At 35.0% G+C, this 21,083-nt stretch overlaps 1 protein-coding gene across 4 annotated transcripts in view; it reads left to right on the top strand.

The window, feature by feature from the left end:
* Window positions 1-21,083, top strand: part of LOC108030513 (uncharacterized) — a 72,460-nt gene that overhangs the window by 5,598 nt on the left and 45,779 nt on the right. For 2 of the 4 annotated variants that reach the window (XM_050890552.1, XM_050890551.1), the window contains exon 3: window positions 6,631-8,059. In XM_050890552.1, coding sequence (XP_050746509.1) covers window positions 7,560-8,059 — 500 coding nt within the window. In that variant the 5' untranslated portion in view covers window positions 6,631-7,559. The remainder of the gene's footprint in view (window positions 1-6,630; window positions 8,060-21,083) is intronic. The other 2 variants (XM_050890553.1, XM_050890550.1) reach the window with 2 other exon arrangements.

Genomic DNA, 21,083 nt, shown 5'->3' with positions numbered 1-21,083 from the left:
TAAACATTTTTTTAATTTCCCTAGTATTTATCAGACTTTATATAGTACATGGAACTAGAGAACAAAGATAATCTTTGGAGGATTTATTTTGATTTCCATAATACGTACCCACAAATGCGAACTGCTATAGTTTCGTCGAGAATTCGGCGCTGATTTATTTTCCCAAAATTACAAAAATCAAGAAACCACATGTGCGGCATGTGTGTTTAGTTTTGCAATATTTATTATGATTTTTTGCGTTGCACTTTCTGCAATTGCAACGTGCGTGTCTCTTTTTGGGTGGGTAGATATTTTCGTGTTTTTGCAAAAAACCAAATAAAAAAAACCAAATATGTATGTGCAAATACAACAAAGTGCATGCAACCTACGGTGGAAACTTTTGAGGTGGAAAACACGTTTTCCCAAGCAAAAACAAAAAAGCGCACAAGTAACTGATAAAGCACACGCACGCAACAAAAACAACACGAACACTTGCAAGAAAACAATTGCGGCTGAGAAATAATATCTGGAAAATTTAATTATAAAGTAAAAAATATATATATAACATCTAGCACCCACTTTTTGTCACTGACTCAGTAAACAAATTTTTTAAAGGTGTAAGATCTAAACGAAAAAATTTTATAAGTAAAAATAAAAAAAAAATTAAGAATATTTTAACTCAAATATTATTTCGTTGTTATAAAAAACAATTACATGAAATCTAGCACCTACATTTTTGTCACTGACTTAGTAAATACATTTTTTGAATGTGTGGGATCTAAAACTAAAAATTGTAAAAGTAAAAATGAAAAAATTTGTTCGAATAAGTAAACTCGAGTATTTTTTCTACATAGCACCATTTTGGCACTGACTTAGTAAATAAACCTTTCAAAAAGTGTAAAAAAAATATTTTAAGTAAAAATAAAAAACAAAATTTTACGAATATTTAATATTTGGTTTAATATAATAATAATAATAATAATAATAAGCTGAAATAACCATACGCCTTTTAATATAAGCGCAATTTTAATGTTTTGAACCTTTTTTGAATTTCAAAATAAATGCGGTCTTAAATTTTTATATTGAAATTAGAATTTTGAAATATGAAAATAAAAAAAATATTCATTCCTAAATCATATATAAATATAAACTTAAATCCCGAAAAGTGCCTATTTTTGCGACCTCCACTGTGCTTAATACGCCCATATAAAATGCCCAAAAATAAAAAGCCAGCGCGCACTAAATTAAAGCTCGAAACGAAGCGAAAAATCAATACTTTACTTTGCCCAAAACACCGAAAAGTGGAAAGGCAAAAGGAAGAGGAAGGAGGTGCAAAAGGAGGAGGAGGAGGAGAGGAAGAGCCGGGCCTAAAGGCAGCGACGTAGGCAGCGACGCCGGCAGTGGCGCTTATCTGAAATAAATTGCTTTCGGCCTACTCGTGATTTTTTGTTGTTTTTCTACGTGCTTTTTTTGGTTCACCTTTTTTTTTGTCAATTTTTTTCTTCTCCTTTCTGTCTGTATGTTTGCACATTTTTCTGGCTTTTACCACCCACACACGTGCACGAATAAAGCAGTCAAAAGCATGCGCCTCTGCATGTATGAGTGAGTGTGTGTGTGCTCCACAATTATTATTATTATTATATCGCGCGCTCTGCCTCTTCGCTCCCTCTTTACATGGCTTTTATTTTTTCTTTTGTACGTGTTTCACCTTGCGCGCCGTGTTTATTGCTGTTGTTTTTGCCGCTGCTGCGTTTTACTCGTTAGACCCGTTTTTACCTCCAACCCTCCTTCCACCGTGCTTTATCATGCTGTCTTCCCGCCACCGCCTCTCCCCCCTCTCTGCTCTTCGTAGGTCTCCTATCATTTTTCATGCACAACACACACACACACGCACACTGGCTCGCTTTTGTTGCTGCACTTTGTGGGAGCCAAAATGCGTTGTTGCCACACTTCACTTGGAAATTAAGCTATTTTCAGAGGAATCTAAATGAAAGGAAACAACCCACCGAAACTCGGGAGCAGGCGTAAAAAATTTTTTATTTATTACGTGTATTTTTTGGTACTTGTATTATTTTTAATAATCCTTATATTGTGATTTATGTAAAAATATGTGGAATTTACAAAAAATGCTTAATTAAAATAACAAATTTAATAATATTAAAAAAATGATTAGAAATATTAAAATATTAGCAGAGGTTTTTAAGAAAAAATTATTAAAAAAAAAACTAAAACGATAAGAAAATATATTTTTTGTGTTGTTTTGAGTTCTAAATAAATTTCGATATGATTTTTTTATCTTAACTTTGTGTTACTTTTAAATTGATTATAAAAAAACCACTTGGTAACTTATTTTAGGTAAACATCTAACTTTTTTCCACACCTACACAATGGTATAAATAGTTAAACGTGGGAAAACCATATATTTATTATACCTAAACGTTTCTCTGGCCCTTTCATTTCCTTATAAAAACTCTTCCGATTGTCAGAAAAACAAATTCCCCATAAAGGTGAATCCGAACCCACAAAAGCGTGACCTTAGTTCTTTGTATTTGCCATCGAATTCCAACGTATTTCGCTTACGGCAAATATTAAATTTTCCTGTTGCAAAATATTGTGCACTGCATTTGTCTGAACTTTTAAATTGTCGCAAAAAGCGAATGCAGAACATAGCCCAAAAAGTAAAGCCAAAAATGTTTTTGATGGGCGAGGGGGTTGGAGGGGGATTGGGGGCTTAAAAGTACAAAATAAAAGCAGACAACGACAACAACAACGGCAACTTGGCATGGGAGCATTAGCGCCCATCTCGCTCGCACTTATGGCCCGCCGCCCACCCGCTCTCACTCGTGCCCTCTCGCTCCGGCACACGGGTTCGTACTCTCTGGGGAATTTTGTATTATTTGTGCGAGTTTGTCGTTTCGTCGCTTTGCCGAGTCGTTCGTCGTTTAGTCGCTTGGTCGCTTTGTTGTCCGATTCGTTTTATGACGTTGCGAGTTTTATGTCTGCGTGAGAGTGTGTTAGTGTATGTGTGCGCGGTATTTAGTTGCCAACGGCTCTGCCGGCCTGCACTTGTTGTTGCTGTTGCGTCACCCGCACTCTTTTACCCACACAAACACGAACGTTCCTGCGCACGATGTCTGTTCATCCATCTCCTCCCCCTGCTCCACGCCCCTTTCTGTCCAGCCCACCGCCACCCTCTCACCCGCTCTCCCCACCCACACTTCCTCTTTCCATTCCAATCGCCATGCCGCCTACTGTTAGCTTTGGCATAGTGTACGCACACATTCAAACGCAGGAATGTATGTATGTAAGCCTTATCACAGTGGTGTTCGCAGTGGAAGCACCTGCTCGGTTGTTATTCAATTTCATTACAAGTAATTATTACATTACTTTGCTAAATATTATTTAATACAATAAAAACAAAGAAAAAGTGGATATTTACCTATGCCTAAAAAATATATACATCTATATATATAAAAATATTTTTAAAAAATTTACGTACGTATGATATATTACTAAGAATATTATTATCGCTGCGCTTACTTTGTTACAAATTTTCCTAAATGACTGGCACATTTGGTGAGCTACTAACTTGAGCGCCATTGTGTTGCCCCATGTTTTGTGTTGTTGTCCACTGTTTTTGCTCAACCTCAGCAGTGGCCTCCCCATCTCAGCCATCCTCGCCCCTTTGCTCCATCGTTTCCCTTTCATCCTTTGGGGCCCCCCTCGTGCCCCTCTTTGACAGTCTTCTGTGCTCCATTACAGTTTGGTTTATTTGTTGTTCCCCATCGCTCTCGCTCCCTCCGCTCTATCCCTCTCTGTCTTCCGCTTGACTTGTGCGCAGATCCGACCTCTCCTTCTCTCTCACTCGCTTGTGCACTCCAACTACCCCTCCCTCTCGCTCGCTCTTGAACATGTGCCTCGGCATCATTTTCGTCTTCTTCTTTAAGTTGGTTTCTTTTTTTCGCACTGTGACCACTCGATGCAATGAACCCGTGAGAAGCAAAATTTAAGAATTTAAACAATACAAAATTGTTGACTATTTTAGGTTTTAAAAAGTAATAATTGTAACCCAATAATTAATTTGTTATAAAAGTTTGTGTTCTGTATATCTTGTATGGTCAGTGCTTTACCATAGTGTTTTAGTGCTCCGAGTGTCCACTGTAGTTTCTTTTGTATGCTATTATTATTATTATAATGCTGCTCTGCTGGCTTTTGTGCTTGTGTTTCTCTTTTTGGGTTTTTTATGCTTTTACGTTTTTGTTTTTCCTATTTTCATTTAGTTTTTTTTATTCTTATAGTTTTTAAGCCTCTTTCTTGTACATACATATATGTTTTCGTCGTCTGCTGTTGTATGAGTGTTGTTATTTTTATTAATTTGTTTGCGCTGGGGCTGTTTTCTGCTTCTCTGCTTTTTGCCTTTTGCCATGCTGCTTGTGAAATTTGGCAACGGCGCTGCTTTAATCTTACGCGTACTTAAGTTTTTTTTTGTTCTGCCGTCTCCCTCTCGCCTTCCTTTTCGCCTTGTGAAGTTTGGCAACATGCTTTCGTCTGCTGCTGCGACGCTTGGCTGATTTTTTTTTTGTATTTTCCGTTCTTTTTGCTTTGCTCTCTCCCTCTTTCTTGTTGTTTTTCTTCTATTTTACTTTTGTGCTTTACTGGAATTTCGTGCTTAATTTTCGCATCTTAAATTCAATTCAATTTTCATAGTGTGAATTTAATTTACTATTTCGCCTCGTCGTTTTCTCGATGTTTGCATTCTCCTCTTTGTTTTATTTATTTGCGGCTCTGCAGTTTAATTGCTTTCATTAAAAGCAAACACAGTTGCAAAATTGCTAAATAACAAAATAAAGCGAAAGAGAGAGGGAGACGGGGGCGGAGGAGGTGGAGAAGGAGGAGGAGGGATAAAAACGGCGACTGCGAAGCCGGCAGAGGCAGAAAAACATGTGGCCAAAAATATTGGAGAGTTTTTCATGGCAACGTTGCCGAACTTCAGAACCCATGAGTTTCTACCAGGGCAGCTGTCTTCCCCAGCTATATATGTATGTATATGTACATGTGTATTTGTGTGCATTTATGCGATAGAGATACATATATGCTATCGAATGATAGATGAGTGGGCGAAAAATTATTGATGAGTTTTGCTTTTAAAGAGCTTCGCTTCCACTGGGAGTTGAAATAAATTTAGCAAGCAAACAAAAGAGGTTTCTCGGGATTGGGTAAAAGTTGCCGTAACAGAAGTTCGGCTTGAGATGTGGCCGAAATTCTTGAGATTCTCATGAAACTACAGTTAGGAATGCGGATAACTTTTAAGTTTAGAGCGCTTTAAGTTTCTTTTTTTCAACTTTAAAGTTCAGTTCATTCAGTTTTTTTTGCAAAATGTTGTATATTTGTATCTTTAAATATAATCTTAATAATATTTTATTTGATATATTGTGTGTATATATATTTATATCTTTAAATATAATCTTTATATTATATTTGATATATTATGTGTATAAAACATTTATAAGTATTTACTATACTTAATTATTACACTATTCCTACGATTTGGGGTCTAAGGTAAGGTAATAGTTTTCGTTTTCTGCATTTCATATTTGCAAAACCCATTTGGCAAACCAATCGTTAAAAATTAATGAGCATATTCCGGAATAATTATATTTCTGTTGGCATTTAACGAAAAAACCATTAGAATTTGTCGAATCACTTCGCCTTGCTTTGCTAGAGGTCTGAGAATTTCAATCGATTCATTAATTCCCTTTTATTTGAATATAATTATGGGAATTTAATGAACATTGGGTTTAGTGATCATCAAAAAAACACATTGACAATGAAAATGATTATTAAAAATATTGTGAACTTGAAATCTTCAGATTCAAATTAATGAGTTGGAAATATTAACATTTAAAACATTAAAAAATTAATTATTATCAGATTTAAGGGTTAAAATTGACGAATGTAAAACTTATTTAAAAATAGCTGAGTTAATTGGCTTGAAATTAATAACAAACTATTTTAGAAAATCCTGATAAATTTTATTTTTATTTTATCGAAATAATCGATTTATAATCAAAAGCAAGAAGAACAGGTCGTAATATTTTTAAAATCTATACTATCTATACTTAAAGAAAGAATCATGACGAAAAGTTGTAATATTTTTAAAATTAATTTGAAATCAAAGCGATTTACTCGATTAAGTAATCGAAATTATCGAACGATAACCAGATTGCTGCGAAAAGTGTCATTCATTTGAAGGTAGTAATTTCTGTTAAAGTACTTGTGTTTCCTGGCCTGTATGTGTTTTCTATTCTGTCCCCAAATGCCCGAGATCTGGAGGACTTTTGGCCGTAAATACCTTAAGCCCCTGGTCGATAACAAAAGTCGGATTGCGTTGGCTGGGCAATCTGCAATTCAATGACAAAAATAATCGCAGACGCGATAATGCGCTCTGCACTTCAAACCGCTGGCCGGCTTTTGGGGTCGGTTTTGGGGGCGGAGGGAGCACTATCTGCTGGAATATTTATGGCCATTATCGATTTTCTAATCATCTAACCTGCTATCGTTTTTTTCCCTCCATTTGTGTGCTTTTTTTTTTTTTGCTCTTTGCAAATAATACTAATCAGAGTGTGTTTCTCCTTCTTTCCTTTTTTGCAGGTCGAAATGGACGGCGGTTGGATGATAAAAACAAAGTAAACTTCTTTTGTTTTTGCCTCTTTTTTTTCCGGTGTGTGTCTTGTGATAGAGCGACAGAGAGGGGGCGAGCGAGCGCAAGCGAGAGGGCGATAGAGGACTGGAAAAAAAGTGTGCAAGAGCTGTTAATTAATGGAAAAATTCGTCTCGTTTGCGTTGTCGTGTTTTTCGGTTCGCTTCGTTTGGAGGATTAAAAAAAATAATAATAAAATAAAAAAATAAAAAAACGAGATATTAAAATTTGCCACACACGCACACACACGCCTATATCGTAATACCGGAGATTTACTTTTTCGAATGTGTTAAATGACCAAATCAATTTTGAATTATTTTTTTTTTTATTTTACGCAAAGTGAAGTGATGCAACTACCTGAAAAATGATGAAAATACATCCAAACCAGAAATATTAAATAATATTTTGTGCTAAAATCGCGTTATCTTTTGTCATTCCAGAGCAGTGTGTGTAAATAGTTAAAAAAAAGGAGAGAATCCATAGAGAAAATATAAATATCTATATAAATAGAAGGAAAAAGTGCAGCCAAAAAAAAAAAATGAAAATGCAATCACATTGAGGCAACTGTTGTTGCCCCGTTGCAGCAACAACAGCAACCCGAAGGAGAGCAACTAACAAAGTTAATAGTTCTAAACTTGAAGAGTAAAAATAAGTAATTCAATAGTAATACAACAAGATAAAGAAATTAACCTAGTGCTAACATTGAAGCGATTTTTTTTGTGGGGCAATTCCGAGAGAATGTCGCAGTGCAATAATGTTGCAACTGTCGGCAGCAGCAACAAAAGCAACAGCAGCAGCAACGCGTTAACGCCTAACAAAAAATCAATCATCAATTCTGCGGCCAACAACAAGTGTTTAAGCCAAAAGAGTTCGGCATGAAATGGAAGCAGCTATACGCTCCACTTCAGTGCAGGTCGGTGCTCCGCCGCCCACAAACAACAACAACAACAACAGCAGCAGCAGCAGCAGCAACAGCAGCAACAACAACAGCAGCAGCAACAGCAGCAGCAGCAACAACAGCAACAGCAGCAGCAGCAACAACAACACACCCAACGGTGCGCAGCAGCAGCAGCAACATCACCAGCAGCAACATCATCAGCAGCAGCAGCAGCAGCATCACCAACAGCAACGGGTTGTTGCCAGCAGCAACCAGCAACAGCAGCAGCTGCAGCAGCAACAGCAGCAGCAGCAGCAACAGCAGCAGCAGCAGCATGATAATGGACCAACGTCCCATCATTTGCATCAATCATCTATCAGCATCTCTAATCAGCAGAATAAAGCAACGCAACAGCAGCAACACCAAAAGCAACAACAGCAACAGGCTGCCAACATGTCCGCGTATCAACAACGCCTGCCATCAAATGCAGCGCCGCTTCACAGGTGAGTTGTGGCTTCTCAAAGTTGTTAACAATAAACAGAAAGAAAAAATGAGCTGAATTGCAGAGAAGGTGCAAAAGTGCCATCTTCGAAAAATGTTAGAGTGAAAGTGAAAAATGCAATTAGATCGGAGTCAGTGTGGAAAAGCGATTTGAAGTACATGAAATTGCAGTATTGGTTAATGTTACATTGATGTTGAAAATTACTTTATACACTTTCGCTTTAAAATTGTTCTTAGATCGAGAAAAGTTTGAAAAAAGCGAGATCTTAACTGAAGAAATGAGGTATTAGTAAGGCGAACTTGATTGATTGATAGATTGAAAGTGAAAAATGCAATAAATTCGAAATCAGTGTGGGAAAACGAGCATACGACCTTAAAAATTCAGTTTTGGGTAACGTGAAATTCATATTGCAAATTACTTTATAAAGTTTCGCTTTAAAATTGGTTTGAAACTGAACAAAAGTGTGAAAAAAGATATTAAGAAATTATTTTTATAATAGGATTTTTAGCTTTCGAGACGAAACTACTCTTAAAAAAAAATAATGCAAATAATTGATTTTAAAACTAAAGTTTTAATGATCTATATTTGATATTGATATAAAATTTAGTGAAGAAAAGCAAGATAGTGTCCTTAGAAATAAAGCATAAAAAGTACGGCTTTCACTTTCGCTTACAAACACTTGTAATTTGGAAATAGTGTTGGAAAAAACCACAAGAATTCCCTTGGTTGATATTGGAATTGGTTTGCTTCGATAATACTTAAAAATCGAAGATTGAGTCTTAAAAAATATTTTTTCCTTTTTTGAAAATATTAATAAATCATAAAGAGTATGATTTCGTATGGTTTTCTCGGTGTAGCCACAGGAAAACTTGATTGTGAAAAGGCTAAAAAAAAGGAAGAAAAAACATCCTAATACAAGTGGTAATCAAAGTTACCCATTTCCACCCAGTAAATTTCCGCCGCAAAGCTCATTTCCTGTCTGCTGTCTTTTCCAGCCTTTTCCAGCCCGTTTCCCATTCAGTTTTCCACGCTTTCCCAGTCGACTGATAAAAGGAAAGTTAGGAACTGGGTGGTGCAGACTAATAGAATGACGGATGGTCTTCCGCCCAGATGCAATCACATTTATTAAAATGGTCTTTAAAAACAAGAAGTGCATGGCCAACTTTTAAGTTGTTTCCTTTTAGTTGCCTTTGGGCTTTTGCTCTCCCTGTCATAGCAAAAAGTATGTTTATGATTTCATATTTTTGTTGCATTCTTTTGTGAGTGGAAAAGAACGCTTCCGGAACCCTTTTTGCGTCTGTCACGTCCGTTTTTTGAATTTCAAACTGCATTTCGGCCTCATCGGAATCTGAACAAGTGGCCGTTTTCCCAGGTATTAGGTTTCCCTGCCAGCCATTATTATCCCCGTCAAGCAATTATATAAGCGAACTCTGTGTGGCTCGGGCCATGTGTGTGCTTTCCCGTCCTCTGGCCAAAGGTATTATCTATCCGTCAATTATTTAGACTCCCTTATCCCGTTTCCAGGCTGAAAAGTGTAGGTTTCACCATTTTCCAACCAGCTAATCAATGCACAGATGTGGCTATTTGCATTCTCCTTATATTCTACCAGGTTTCCGGTTTCCTTCCCCCATTTATTTTATAATTATTTAGTTTCTATTTGCGATTTCCACGCACAATCTTTTGTGTTATTCTCTCCCCCTTAATTGGCCAAAGCAGGACATGGCCGGTTTTTGGGTTCTATTTTCCTAGCAATCAATTATATTGCTTCCCTCGGGTTCTTCTGTCCTGCTGTGGGCGTTGGTATTATTTTCCCTCAGCGTAATTGCATTTTTCCTGCGCCATTCTTGGCGAAAAAATACGGAAAAGCAGCTTGTGGCGTATTAGTTTCCATCGCGATTTTGCACTAACTTTTTGCGGAAAATTGCTCTCGGTTTTTTTTTTTTATCTATAACGAATGGCTAAAAATAAATGGCATTGTAAGGATTCGAGGAAAGGTTTTATTTCGTTTCCCAGAAGGTTGAGTGCCAGCTTCAGTCCGACTGTCAATTTAAATTCTCAGAAATAGGTGCCAATTTAGATGGGATTTCTTGTGTCATATGAAAATAATGTAAAATTGCCAAGCCAAGTGAGAAAACGATATAAGGTATCGATATTAGGTAATGTTAGAGTGATAATGAAAATGACAAATTTCATTAGTTTTTCTCTTTCTCTGTGAGGTTAAAATAAATAAAAATAAAATCTAAAAGAGAGTAAAAAATAGTTGAAGAAAATAAAAATTAGGTAATGTTAGTAATGTAATGTTATAATTTTAAATTTTTTTTTAGTTTAAAATCAAAAAAATAAAGACAAAATCAGAATGAAAGATACGATATAGGAAGTGAAGATTTGGCAATGTTGGAGTGATAATGAAAATGACAAATATCAGTAGTTTTTACCTTTTCTCTGAGATGTGAAAATAAATAAAAAATACAATCGAAATCAGAGTGAGAAAACGATATAAGTTATCGATATTTGGCAATGTTAGAGTGATAATGAAAATTGCAAATTCAATTTGTTTTTTTTTTATTTTCTCTAGGAGGTTAAAATAAATTGCTTTTTAAGGCTTTGCTGAAATATTATAAAATGTATTATTTGTTTTATTTAAAAAAAGGTTGAGTGCCAGACTTAATTCCGTTTATCAGTCGCCTTTCAATTAAAATTCCCAGAAAGTAGGTCCCAAGTCAGATAAGATTTCCGGTCACGAAAATAAACTTGCATCAAGTTTATTTATGTTTTCGGATCGAAACTTTCAAGTGGTTTCTAATGAAGCCAAAAAGTATTTCTGATAAAGAATGATTTGTAGAGAAACGTGTTCAAGTTTGTTTTTGTTTCTTGCTGCATTTAGTTAGTTCTCCGGGCCAATTAATTGACCTTGACTCGTTTCAATGACATTTGTCGCTATCTTCAACCAGTTTTGTCTAAAGCTATGCTAATTTTGCATTTTCTTTGTTGTCGTGGAAACAGGTGGCATTCAAATATGCTAATGAATATCAAAAAACCATAATTGACATTCATAATTTGCTTTGTTAATGGAAAAAACTAGTAACTATTGGATACAGTAAAAAATAAGCTGAAAAACTGAACAAAACTATGTAAATTACTGCAAATTATAGCATATAAAATCTGTAATACCTTGGAAATGAAATTTTTCACCCTGCTCAAAGATTTCCGTAGTTATTTTTGCGGTTTTCAGGAACCTTAAAAGTGCAAACATCATTTGCCAACACTTTGCATTCCAATTGATTTCATAATTTGCATTTTCAACGCCAGTTGAACGCCAGAAATGAGTCATGGCGAAAAATGTAAGATAATATGGGGATTTTGAATGCGAGAGGTGTATATATAGGCATAAAAAGGTGGTAAAAAGTCCGGAAAAGGTAACAAATATATAAAAAAACAGATGATAATGGTAATGATGATGATACTGGGGCTTGGGATTCGGTTTTTTGCGGTCCGGAGACCAAGAGGCAAGCGAAAACCGAGCGGGAAGTGGAAAGCACACTTGAATTTCGAGTAGACAAGGGACAAGGCGATGAAAATGGAAACGAGGAGCGGAGCTAAAAATAATAATATGTAATTTGACACCATTGACCTGCCACAATGACTGCACTGAGGGTTAAATCGCCACAACAATAGCGGATGGCTGATGTCTCGGGTTCGTCTCCCCCGGCTTAACCCTTCTCGTTCCCCTTTTGCGCTTCCTAAACGCCGGCAATTAGATGGGATGCAACTTAAACGGAATAATAACATTTGTTTTTTGTATAAAGTGCATTTCCTTTGTAAAACCGCAATGGAGGCGAAGATGCAGCCGGGGTTTTTCCTATAATTTCCCCTCAAATGTTATTTTTATAGATCCATTTCTAAGGGAAAACCACAAAATGTCATTAGAAGACGGCAATTTAAATTTAATTTCCAGAGATTCTAGACTGGTTACACTTTTCTTTTGAATATTTTAAAGAATTTTAGGGATAATAAAATTATGGTTTTATCAAACAAATTTAAACCAGTTAAGGATTGTGAAAAAGGGGATTTTTAAAGAAAAAATTTCCCACGTCAAAAATGTTATTTTTGATAGTGAATAAATGTATTTTTCTTTTTAAGTTTACAATTTTAACGAAGTTATATAATAACGTAATTTAATAACTGTTTAATAGCAGTTGTATCTGAAGTTGTATGAAAACTGACCTTAAAGATGAAAAAAAAGTATTTGCTTTAACTTGATGGTTCAAAAATCACCTTTATTTTATACATTTCTTAGGTCAATAGTACTTATTACTATTATATCATTACTATTATATCACTGTAAAAAACACTGGGGGTACATTCCAAGCGGGGCAAAAGAAAAAAGTAGTTAAGATACAATGCTGATGACGCTGGACCAAAGTAATTTTCTCTTTCCTGGCTTTTTCTCGTTTCTGTGTATTTTTTAGGGTTTCGTTTTTGCTTGCTTGCTAAATTAGAACGCAATTTAAAAGACAAGAGCAGTGGCGACTCTTCCTCTGTTTTTCTTGCGGAAAAGGTTCGGTGATTGATGTGTCTGGAGCACAGATAAAAAAATCTCTAAAACTGCTTGCCAGGGATTTGCAAAAGATAAACTAAAACTCAAAGTAAACACTCTGAAAATGTGTTTTTTCCCCTTATCTGCTTGGAATTTGCGGCAAAAGCAATATAAAATAAATAAATAAACGATGTGTTTATATAAGTGCAAACACAAAATTGTGTTCCTCATACAAAATACTAATATTATGCTGGTTTAAGCATTTAAAAACTGCACTTTAATTTTTAAATCATTTGTTTTTAAAAATCTATGCAAATATTCATATTTTTATTGATTTTAAGGGGGAATAGTTCTGCTCGTTCTCTGCTGCAACACGAACAGTTGTTATCGGTGTAATCTATCGAAAGTGAAGTAGTTTGTACAAAGTGCGATATTTTTGTTTATTTTTCATAAGACATAATTGAGCTTGTTTATATAACTAACAAAATACTTTTAATTTTGTATTTTTATATTTTAAATATATTCTCTGATGGTTTTTAAATTATTATAGATTTGTTATCTAATTTATCGACTCTGGTAATCGATAAATTCTAAGTAAAGTAAAATTCTTGAATATTTACAAAATTATGTTAGTCAATTGTACGCTCATTTTGCAAGAGTTATTTGACTAAAATCAGCTTGTGGAATAGCAACTGTAACCCAGTTTTGCTGCCCCTTTTACCACCCAACCGCCCCATTTTCCTGTTTATTACCCATCACTAGCACCTGTGTTATTTCTATACATTTTATTATTGTTTTCTAATTTTTTTTTTGTTATCTAATTTATCGAAACAATCTGTAATCGATAAGTTCGAATTAAAACGGGGTTTTTAAGTACTTCGTTTTGCTCATTTGGAAAAGAGTTATTTGACTAAAAGCAGCTTGTGGAATAACAACTGTAACCCAGTTTTGCTGCCACTTTTCCCACCCAACCACCCCCTTTTTCCTGTTTTTTCCCCATCACTCGCGTCTGTGTTATCGATATGCCCGTTTTGTTTGCTCTTGGGGCAGTGTTGATTTCGCATTTCTCCCCCGCCCTCATTTCCCAGCCCCCTGCCCCTCGTTCGCCTGCTGCCTCTCTTTATTTCTCCTTTGCTTTGCCAAATGTCAACAATTTTTGTTTCATTCACAAGGGGCACCACCCACACCCACACCCACACCCACACCCACACCCACACCCACACCCACACAAACATAAATTGCGACTGCAACTGCACGGGCGCACACACAGATACTCGCTCGAACACACACTCACGCACACACTCGCATCCATACATCGCATTTTTAATCGCTTTCGAACGGTCAAGGTTGCAAAATATTTAATGAGTCAAATGCGCCCGCTATCAGCTGGCAGCGCAGTCGGCGGCGACGCGGCCAGCGCTGCCCGCCGCTGCTGCTTCTTCTCGCGTTTTTTATTTTTATTTTTTGTTTATCGACCCGGCACTTTACACACATGCATATTGACTTGTTGTCGCCGTAGTTGTTGTTGTTGTCTGCCTGTCACTCAGTCACTACAGCCCTCTCCCTCACACCCCTTCCTTTTTTGCGCCATTTTTAACTTAACCCATGTTCAATAGGGGGGTGGTGCTATTATTGTTAGCTTTTTAAATTACCACCATAAGGGGAAGTCGAAAAAATGCCTAGCTTAAAATATCTAAAGACTGCCGTTTCCCTATAAAGAAAATGTACAAATTAATCTTGAATAATTAACTATCTGTTGGTAAAGCACATCTTTCAAATAATATATCTACACATTTTAACTTTATTTTAAATATACAAACAATTTTAAAAAATGTACGAGTAACTGTTCAATTGTTGAGTTTTGATCAACTGTACAAACGGCATTTTAAGAAAATTTCAGAAAACCATGCCTTATAACAAGGCATGGTCACTCTGCAAATATTTTAGAGCCAACAGTAAGCCTTATTTACTTGAAAATCAATACAAAAAATATAATTTAAATACTTCACAATTTGTTTAAAATTTTCTATATTAAAATTAAAAAAAGAGAACACATTTTTAAATATTTTATTTAAAAAAAAATGCATAACTGGTCACCCTAAAACTAATCAAAGCCAAGCAAATGAAAGACAAATGGTAAACTTTATCAAATGCTGCACTTAATTCCGCTTCCTTCATTTCAAATAAATATTTAAATCACTTCGTTATTTCTATCGCAATTGAATGGCAGAACCTTTTCTTCGACAAGCGCAAAAACACCAGCTAATGAAAATTGATATTGCTAATTGCAAGCATTAGAATTTCAAAGGAAGTTTACGTTCGTGGCGAGAAAAATAAAACCACTTAATTGTTGGGTTTTGCGCTTGGGTTTGGGTTAAGTTTATTTACTTATGCACATTCGATACTGTGGCTGGCCTTTGTGGAAAAACAAATAATGGAAAAGTCGGGCTAGCGCAGATACAGGTACAAATGTATCTGTATCTTTTTGCGCCTTTGTGTATCTGGTATCAGCGCCGAGGTCTTTGTTATTGAATATGCAGCTATAAAAATAAACAAAGAACCGGCCCCAACGCCGCCCACTGCCCCGCCCCCCATTCCAACGGACTTTAAAATTCATCCAAGGAAAAGTTTCGCCCATTTTAGCTTTCTTTGCCTTTTTTCTTTGCTCTTTGTTGAGCCAAAACTATTTTGTAGTTTGTGTAACTTTGCCAAAAGTTTTGAATTTCCATTTTGAATATTTGAAGGGGAGTAGTTTTTTATTTTTGACAAACTTTTTAGGAACTAGAGGAAATTGAAGAAGGGAAAAATGAAACTTCAATTGAAGATTGCATTCGGGGGGAATTGTAAATCAATTTGAACTTCCTTGCTGCAAACTTTTCGCTCGATTAGAATTACGATTTTTAGTGGAATTTTCCCCGAGCTCAGTTCCACATGTTCGTTAAACGACTTTCATTTAACCAGCACTCAATTGTGAATATTTTATTATTTTTCACTCACCGCAACGCAATTGTGTAACATTCCATTGCCTAACAATTTGGTATCGGGTTTTAGAAAGGGAAATGAACACGGGGCTTATTAAATATTTAGAAGTCAAGCTGTTGCAGAGACTGTTTGACTTGATTTCTTCGAATCAATAATTGAGTATCGGGGGGAAAGAAGCAACTTTATTTGATTTTTGAATCCCTTTAAAGGGAAATCTGCTTGGAAGATGTAAAGATGTATTAGCTTTATATCCCTTTAATGTTAAAAATAGAAGAAATGGTTTTAAAAAATTAGTTGAATTTAAAGAAGCACAAATACCTAGTAATATAATATATGATCTAATTGATAGACCATCTAATAAACCATGTTATCGAAATTTAAAACTATAATCGATAAATGCAAGAAAAACGATTAACTTTAAATGCAACTCTTCTCACAGAGGATTGAAATAGATTGAAAATGGTTTATAAAATATATATTAAAGACATCATTTAGTTTAGTACCATTTAAATGTGATAACTCGTCTTCCTAATAAAATTCTTAACATTATATTACCCTCATAAGTTATAAAAACCCAAATTCAAATCAATATAATGCATATCTCAGTTGGTAAATGGATAAATAATATTATTTTCTTAGTACCCACCCTTGTAGTGCACCATATTATGCATCCTTTACTGGAGTAATTCGGATATTACGTGTATCGTAAGCCCCCCGACCTATCCCACTGATAAATAGCTTTGGGGAGGCATTTACAGTTGTAGTCGTGGCCGCCAGGGGGCGACAACTGAACAGCGGAAAAAATAACAGACAAAAAAACGACAGGAAAAAGCAAAACACAAAAAATGCCAATAAAATGCACATACGTAATGAAATATAATTAAAGAAAACGACGGGGGAAAAAAGAGAAAAGCCAAGTATAATTAACAATTGACGCGGTCGATGCCAGCGTCGCAGTCGCCGTCGCCGTCGACGTCCAGACAATGTCTATTTTTGCAAAAGCGCAACAATACAAAAAGTGCAGCGGCCCCAAAGGAAAAATGCTAAAAGCAATAATACAAAAAGAAATAGAGTGGGCTGCAAAAGGGGGAGGCAGTGGGTAGAAAAAAAAGCAAAAAAGTGAGGAGGACTCATTATGAAATCACCTTCAACTATAGTTTTGCACTGCAACGACCCCAAGATAGACAGAGAAGCAGATACCCATGAGCGAAAGAGACGCTAGAGCGAGGGAGAGCAGTGGCGATGGGGGCAAAAAGAGACCGAGAGATGTCCAGAAAGAGACGGAAAGAGGCAACGAGATGCTCTGGCAAAAAACAGCTCTAGACAAATTAATAGCAGTGCCAAAGAAATGTATATCAAAAGAAATCGAATTTATCCCAAGAAATTATCGAAAATTTGGCGAAAATTTTAAAAAGATTGCCTATAGCTATAGAAATTTCAGTTAAGCATCGAAATTATCATGTTCGATTATCAAAAAGAAAATAAATATAAAAATTTGATCAAGTAACTATCGAAAATATATCAAAAATGTATATTGATATTGTGGAATTTTAATTTTCATATTGTAAATGTTGCTTACAAACGACAATATATATATATATTAAGTACAAGCATAGATACTAATGTAAAATAACGAAAACTATCGAAAATTCAATTCGAAATCGATATTTTTTCCCAAAAATTTATATAAAATCTTTTTGCATACATAGATTGAAACTGAAATAAGGCATCTAACATTTTATTATTTATGGTACTATTCTTTATTATTGATCATTCCAATAAAATTTTATCTGCCGATAAATCGATAATATTTTATGTTGTTCGAAAACTATATATATTATTATCAAAACTGGAAAATGAGGATTTTAGATACAAAAGTATCGTTGAAAAAACAAAGATATAGATGTTGGTATACAATGTTGGTATATATTAATAATATTTGTATCCATAAAGCTGTGGTTAGTATATTTTCATGTTTTAATCAATGTGACCCTAAGCTCTCAGTTTGTAACTGGAAAATTAGCCCAAACTTCTAACGTTGTGACCCCGTCTGTGGGTTGCTAATGTATCTGTATCCGCAATACAATACCCCACACACACTTGTAAAACGAGCGCACACTCGAGGCCACGTAAAACGGTTAAAGTTCTCTGAGTCATGCCAGCCCCTTCCCCTCCCACTCGACGCCTCCTTTTCAAGCCCCCCTTTTTTTTCCAACCCGTCTATACGTACATACAAATAATCTCCATTGAGAAGTAGTTTTACAGTTAATCAGAGACAGAGACAAAGGCGGAGACGCATGCAAACGACGACATTTGTTCGCATTCCCAGCGGTTGAAACTTTAATGACCCCGCCCCCTTTTCCGATCCAGCCCCCTTATAATTCCTTATAATTCAATTTTGATGATGATTGCCCGTTGAATTTTTGATAGGTTTTGGATAACCCATTCTATTTTTATGCTCGTCTATCGATCGAATTTTAGTCATGAATCATGGGTATTTATTGTGTATTAAGTGGAATAATGATATAAATGTATCTTCTGCATAGAATCGATTTCCTTATTTAAGGAATCTTATAGAAATGGGATTATATTACATTTTACCATAAAGTAACTAACTAAAACTCGTATGTAAAGGAGATGTTTTAGCATATATCTTAAATTTGAAAATTCTAATTCTTCAGATACAAAATTCGATAAAAAGTTTAAGTAAGTAAGTAAGTAAGTTTAGTGTTATCAAATATCGATTGATAACAAATAGTATACTGAATAGTAAGTGGGTTATAGTTTTTGCTATATTTTTCCGAGTTGTTTTTAAAAGATAACATGACCTTTATATAAACCTTATATATTATCATTACTTATATGACCTACTCAATGTTTTGTATGATATTTCTTTATAGGAAATTATCGGAAATCTATCTAAGAATAATCGAATGTTTTTGACCTTAATTTTCCGACTTGACTACCTGAATGTGTCTCCCCATGGCGACTCCTTTCCAAGCTGGCTGCTATCAATCCATATATTATTCCCTATTCCTCTTCCGCGTTCAGTTGTCAATCGTCAATCGATTGCGATAACGATTGATAACGCCGGGCACCGCCGTGTTTGACCAATGTCACGTTCCTGATCGTAAAAAACCTACACACGCATTCCCACCAGATTAAATCGCGATAAGTTTTATGACTTTTATTGTATATTATTTGTTTTACTCGGCACTCGTAATTGGTGGTCGTTCTGCTTTCCGATTAGATTAGCTGGCTGTGTGACAGCAAAGGAAGAGAGCAGGAAAAAGTATATGTACCTATAAAATAAGAACAACAAAAACAGATTAATTCATGGCCCCGTTTTGGCGCGCATTTATATTCGTTTGTTGTATAAAAAAGTAGATCGTCAGAGTGGAAAAGATAGAGAGAGTGCCTTGTTGTTGCTCTGAGGGGTTGTGTTGTACGGGCTGGTGGTGATGCATGGAAGCATTATTATTTATTTTCGTTTTACAACCCAGATTAGATAGTCCATTTTTGTACACCTCCCCTTCCGTTCCATCTACCGACCCTTGTACACACTTATTGTGGAAAACCCTGTGGGAAAATGTGATGAAACTATAATTTGTTTCAAAAATGTTATCGATAATTTCGATTATTTCTTGTGGAAATTGGGATACTTTATCATTTCAAAAAATGTATCGATAAAATAGACTATTTATTGTGGAAACTTCTATCATAAACCAAATTGATTTGAATTTGAGCTCTGAAAAATAGCATTGAATAAAATAGTAAATATGCTCAGATACTTTACTATAAAAAGATTTTTAAACCACGTCAAATGATTTTAAATTTAATTGTATTAAAATGTGTAAGATAATGATCCACTATAATATGATTCATTAACCATTACACATTAAATGATTTTAATTGTTATAAAGTTATATTATATATTTAGATACTTAAACCACATAGTGTTTTAAAATTAATTTTTTAATTAAAACCTATATTATCTAATACTTAGAAACTTCACAAAAAAGGTTAATAATAAATCACATCAGATGATTTTAAATTGAAGTATAATATTATTAGAATAGAAAATATATGTAGAAACTTAACGATGCATGACAAGAATATTTAAAAAGGGTTCATGTACTTTAAATCCAACAACTATAACTATATTAATTCAAATATTTCATTCAATACTTTGAAAAGAAAATAGTAAACAACGATTTTATAAAATTTGTGATTTGTTCGATGCTCTTAGAATAATATTTTTTCTTCTGTAGGTGAACGTATATTTTTATGAGTATTCCAATTGTTTATGAAGCTTTCGCTGTTCCAGGCCAGAGTTGAAATTCATGAGAACGTTCGCCGTAAATGGCACCTAATCACACCGCAACGCTCCTTTTCCTTCCCCGGTATTCCTCCTATTCATAGATACATATGTATATTTAGAAGTATTTCTCTGAAACATGTGCTGGCAAGAGTTCAATGTACAGCTATGAAAACAGAGGAGATGGGGGCCATTATGCACCCTTTCGATCTCTCCATTTTCATGAGGAAATTGCTTTCGCAACCTCATGCGAAAATTCGCAAGTTGATGGAATGTTACAATACTATACACACGTATCTGTTCCCAGAATCAGTGTCTACAGATTGTATGTGATCTTACAATAATGACTAATGCATTTACTAACTACTTAATTATTTATATAGATATTCATAATTTTTTCCTAATCATTTTTATTATGATTCACAAAATATCAATATAATATATCTGCACTAATACATCAACATGTATCTTTTATAATAGCTAGGGCTACCTATTTTTGCTTATTTACCTAAAAATCCGCAAGTTTAGATGTCTGGATAAAAAAACATTGAAATTCTCAGATTTCTTTCCCCCTTTTCTTACCACAATTTCTCCATTTCGCTGATGTCTTGCAATTCGAGTGAATTTACTTGAATATCATAACAATTTCCAGCGCTGACTTTGCGTAAGAAACCAAATATCCCAAGGGGCTCGAAAGCAAATTGCTGACTATCGTCGGTTGTAGAGAACAGCTGTAAAAACAGCTGGCTTAAATATCGAAAACAACAAATATTATTTAAGGAATCAAATTAGCTGGGTTAGCTCAAAAAATTGCATGTCTAGAGAAAAAAAGGAAAATATATAGGCTACCAGAAAACCCTCATAATCAGTGGCGTCGATTATTGTCTCAAATTATCGAATTTTTAATCAAACGAGTTCCTAAATTTATATTTAATAATGGATAAAAAAAGCTAATATGAGGAATGGTATATTTTCAGATAGTTCTGTATTAAATATATTTCATAAATGGATAACAAAACTAATATAGCATGAGCAGACTTGCATTTTCACCCATTAATCGATGGTTTGCCATCCCTAATAGATGACCATAGCCAAGAAACCTGCCCTCCAAGCAATTTTCGTCTGCCATTTGTACTTTGAGTGGCAGAAAATTATACGCCTTGAAAGTCTAACCGCTTCGGTTTCAAT

This window comes from Drosophila biarmipes, chromosome X (assembly GCF_025231255.1).
Source record: "Drosophila biarmipes strain raj3 chromosome X, RU_DBia_V1.1, whole genome shotgun sequence".
Lineage (NCBI taxonomy): Eukaryota > Metazoa > Arthropoda > Insecta > Diptera > Drosophilidae > Drosophila > Drosophila biarmipes.
Note: the sequence above shows the minus strand (reverse complement) of the source record. Positions and strands in the feature narration are given on the sequence as shown.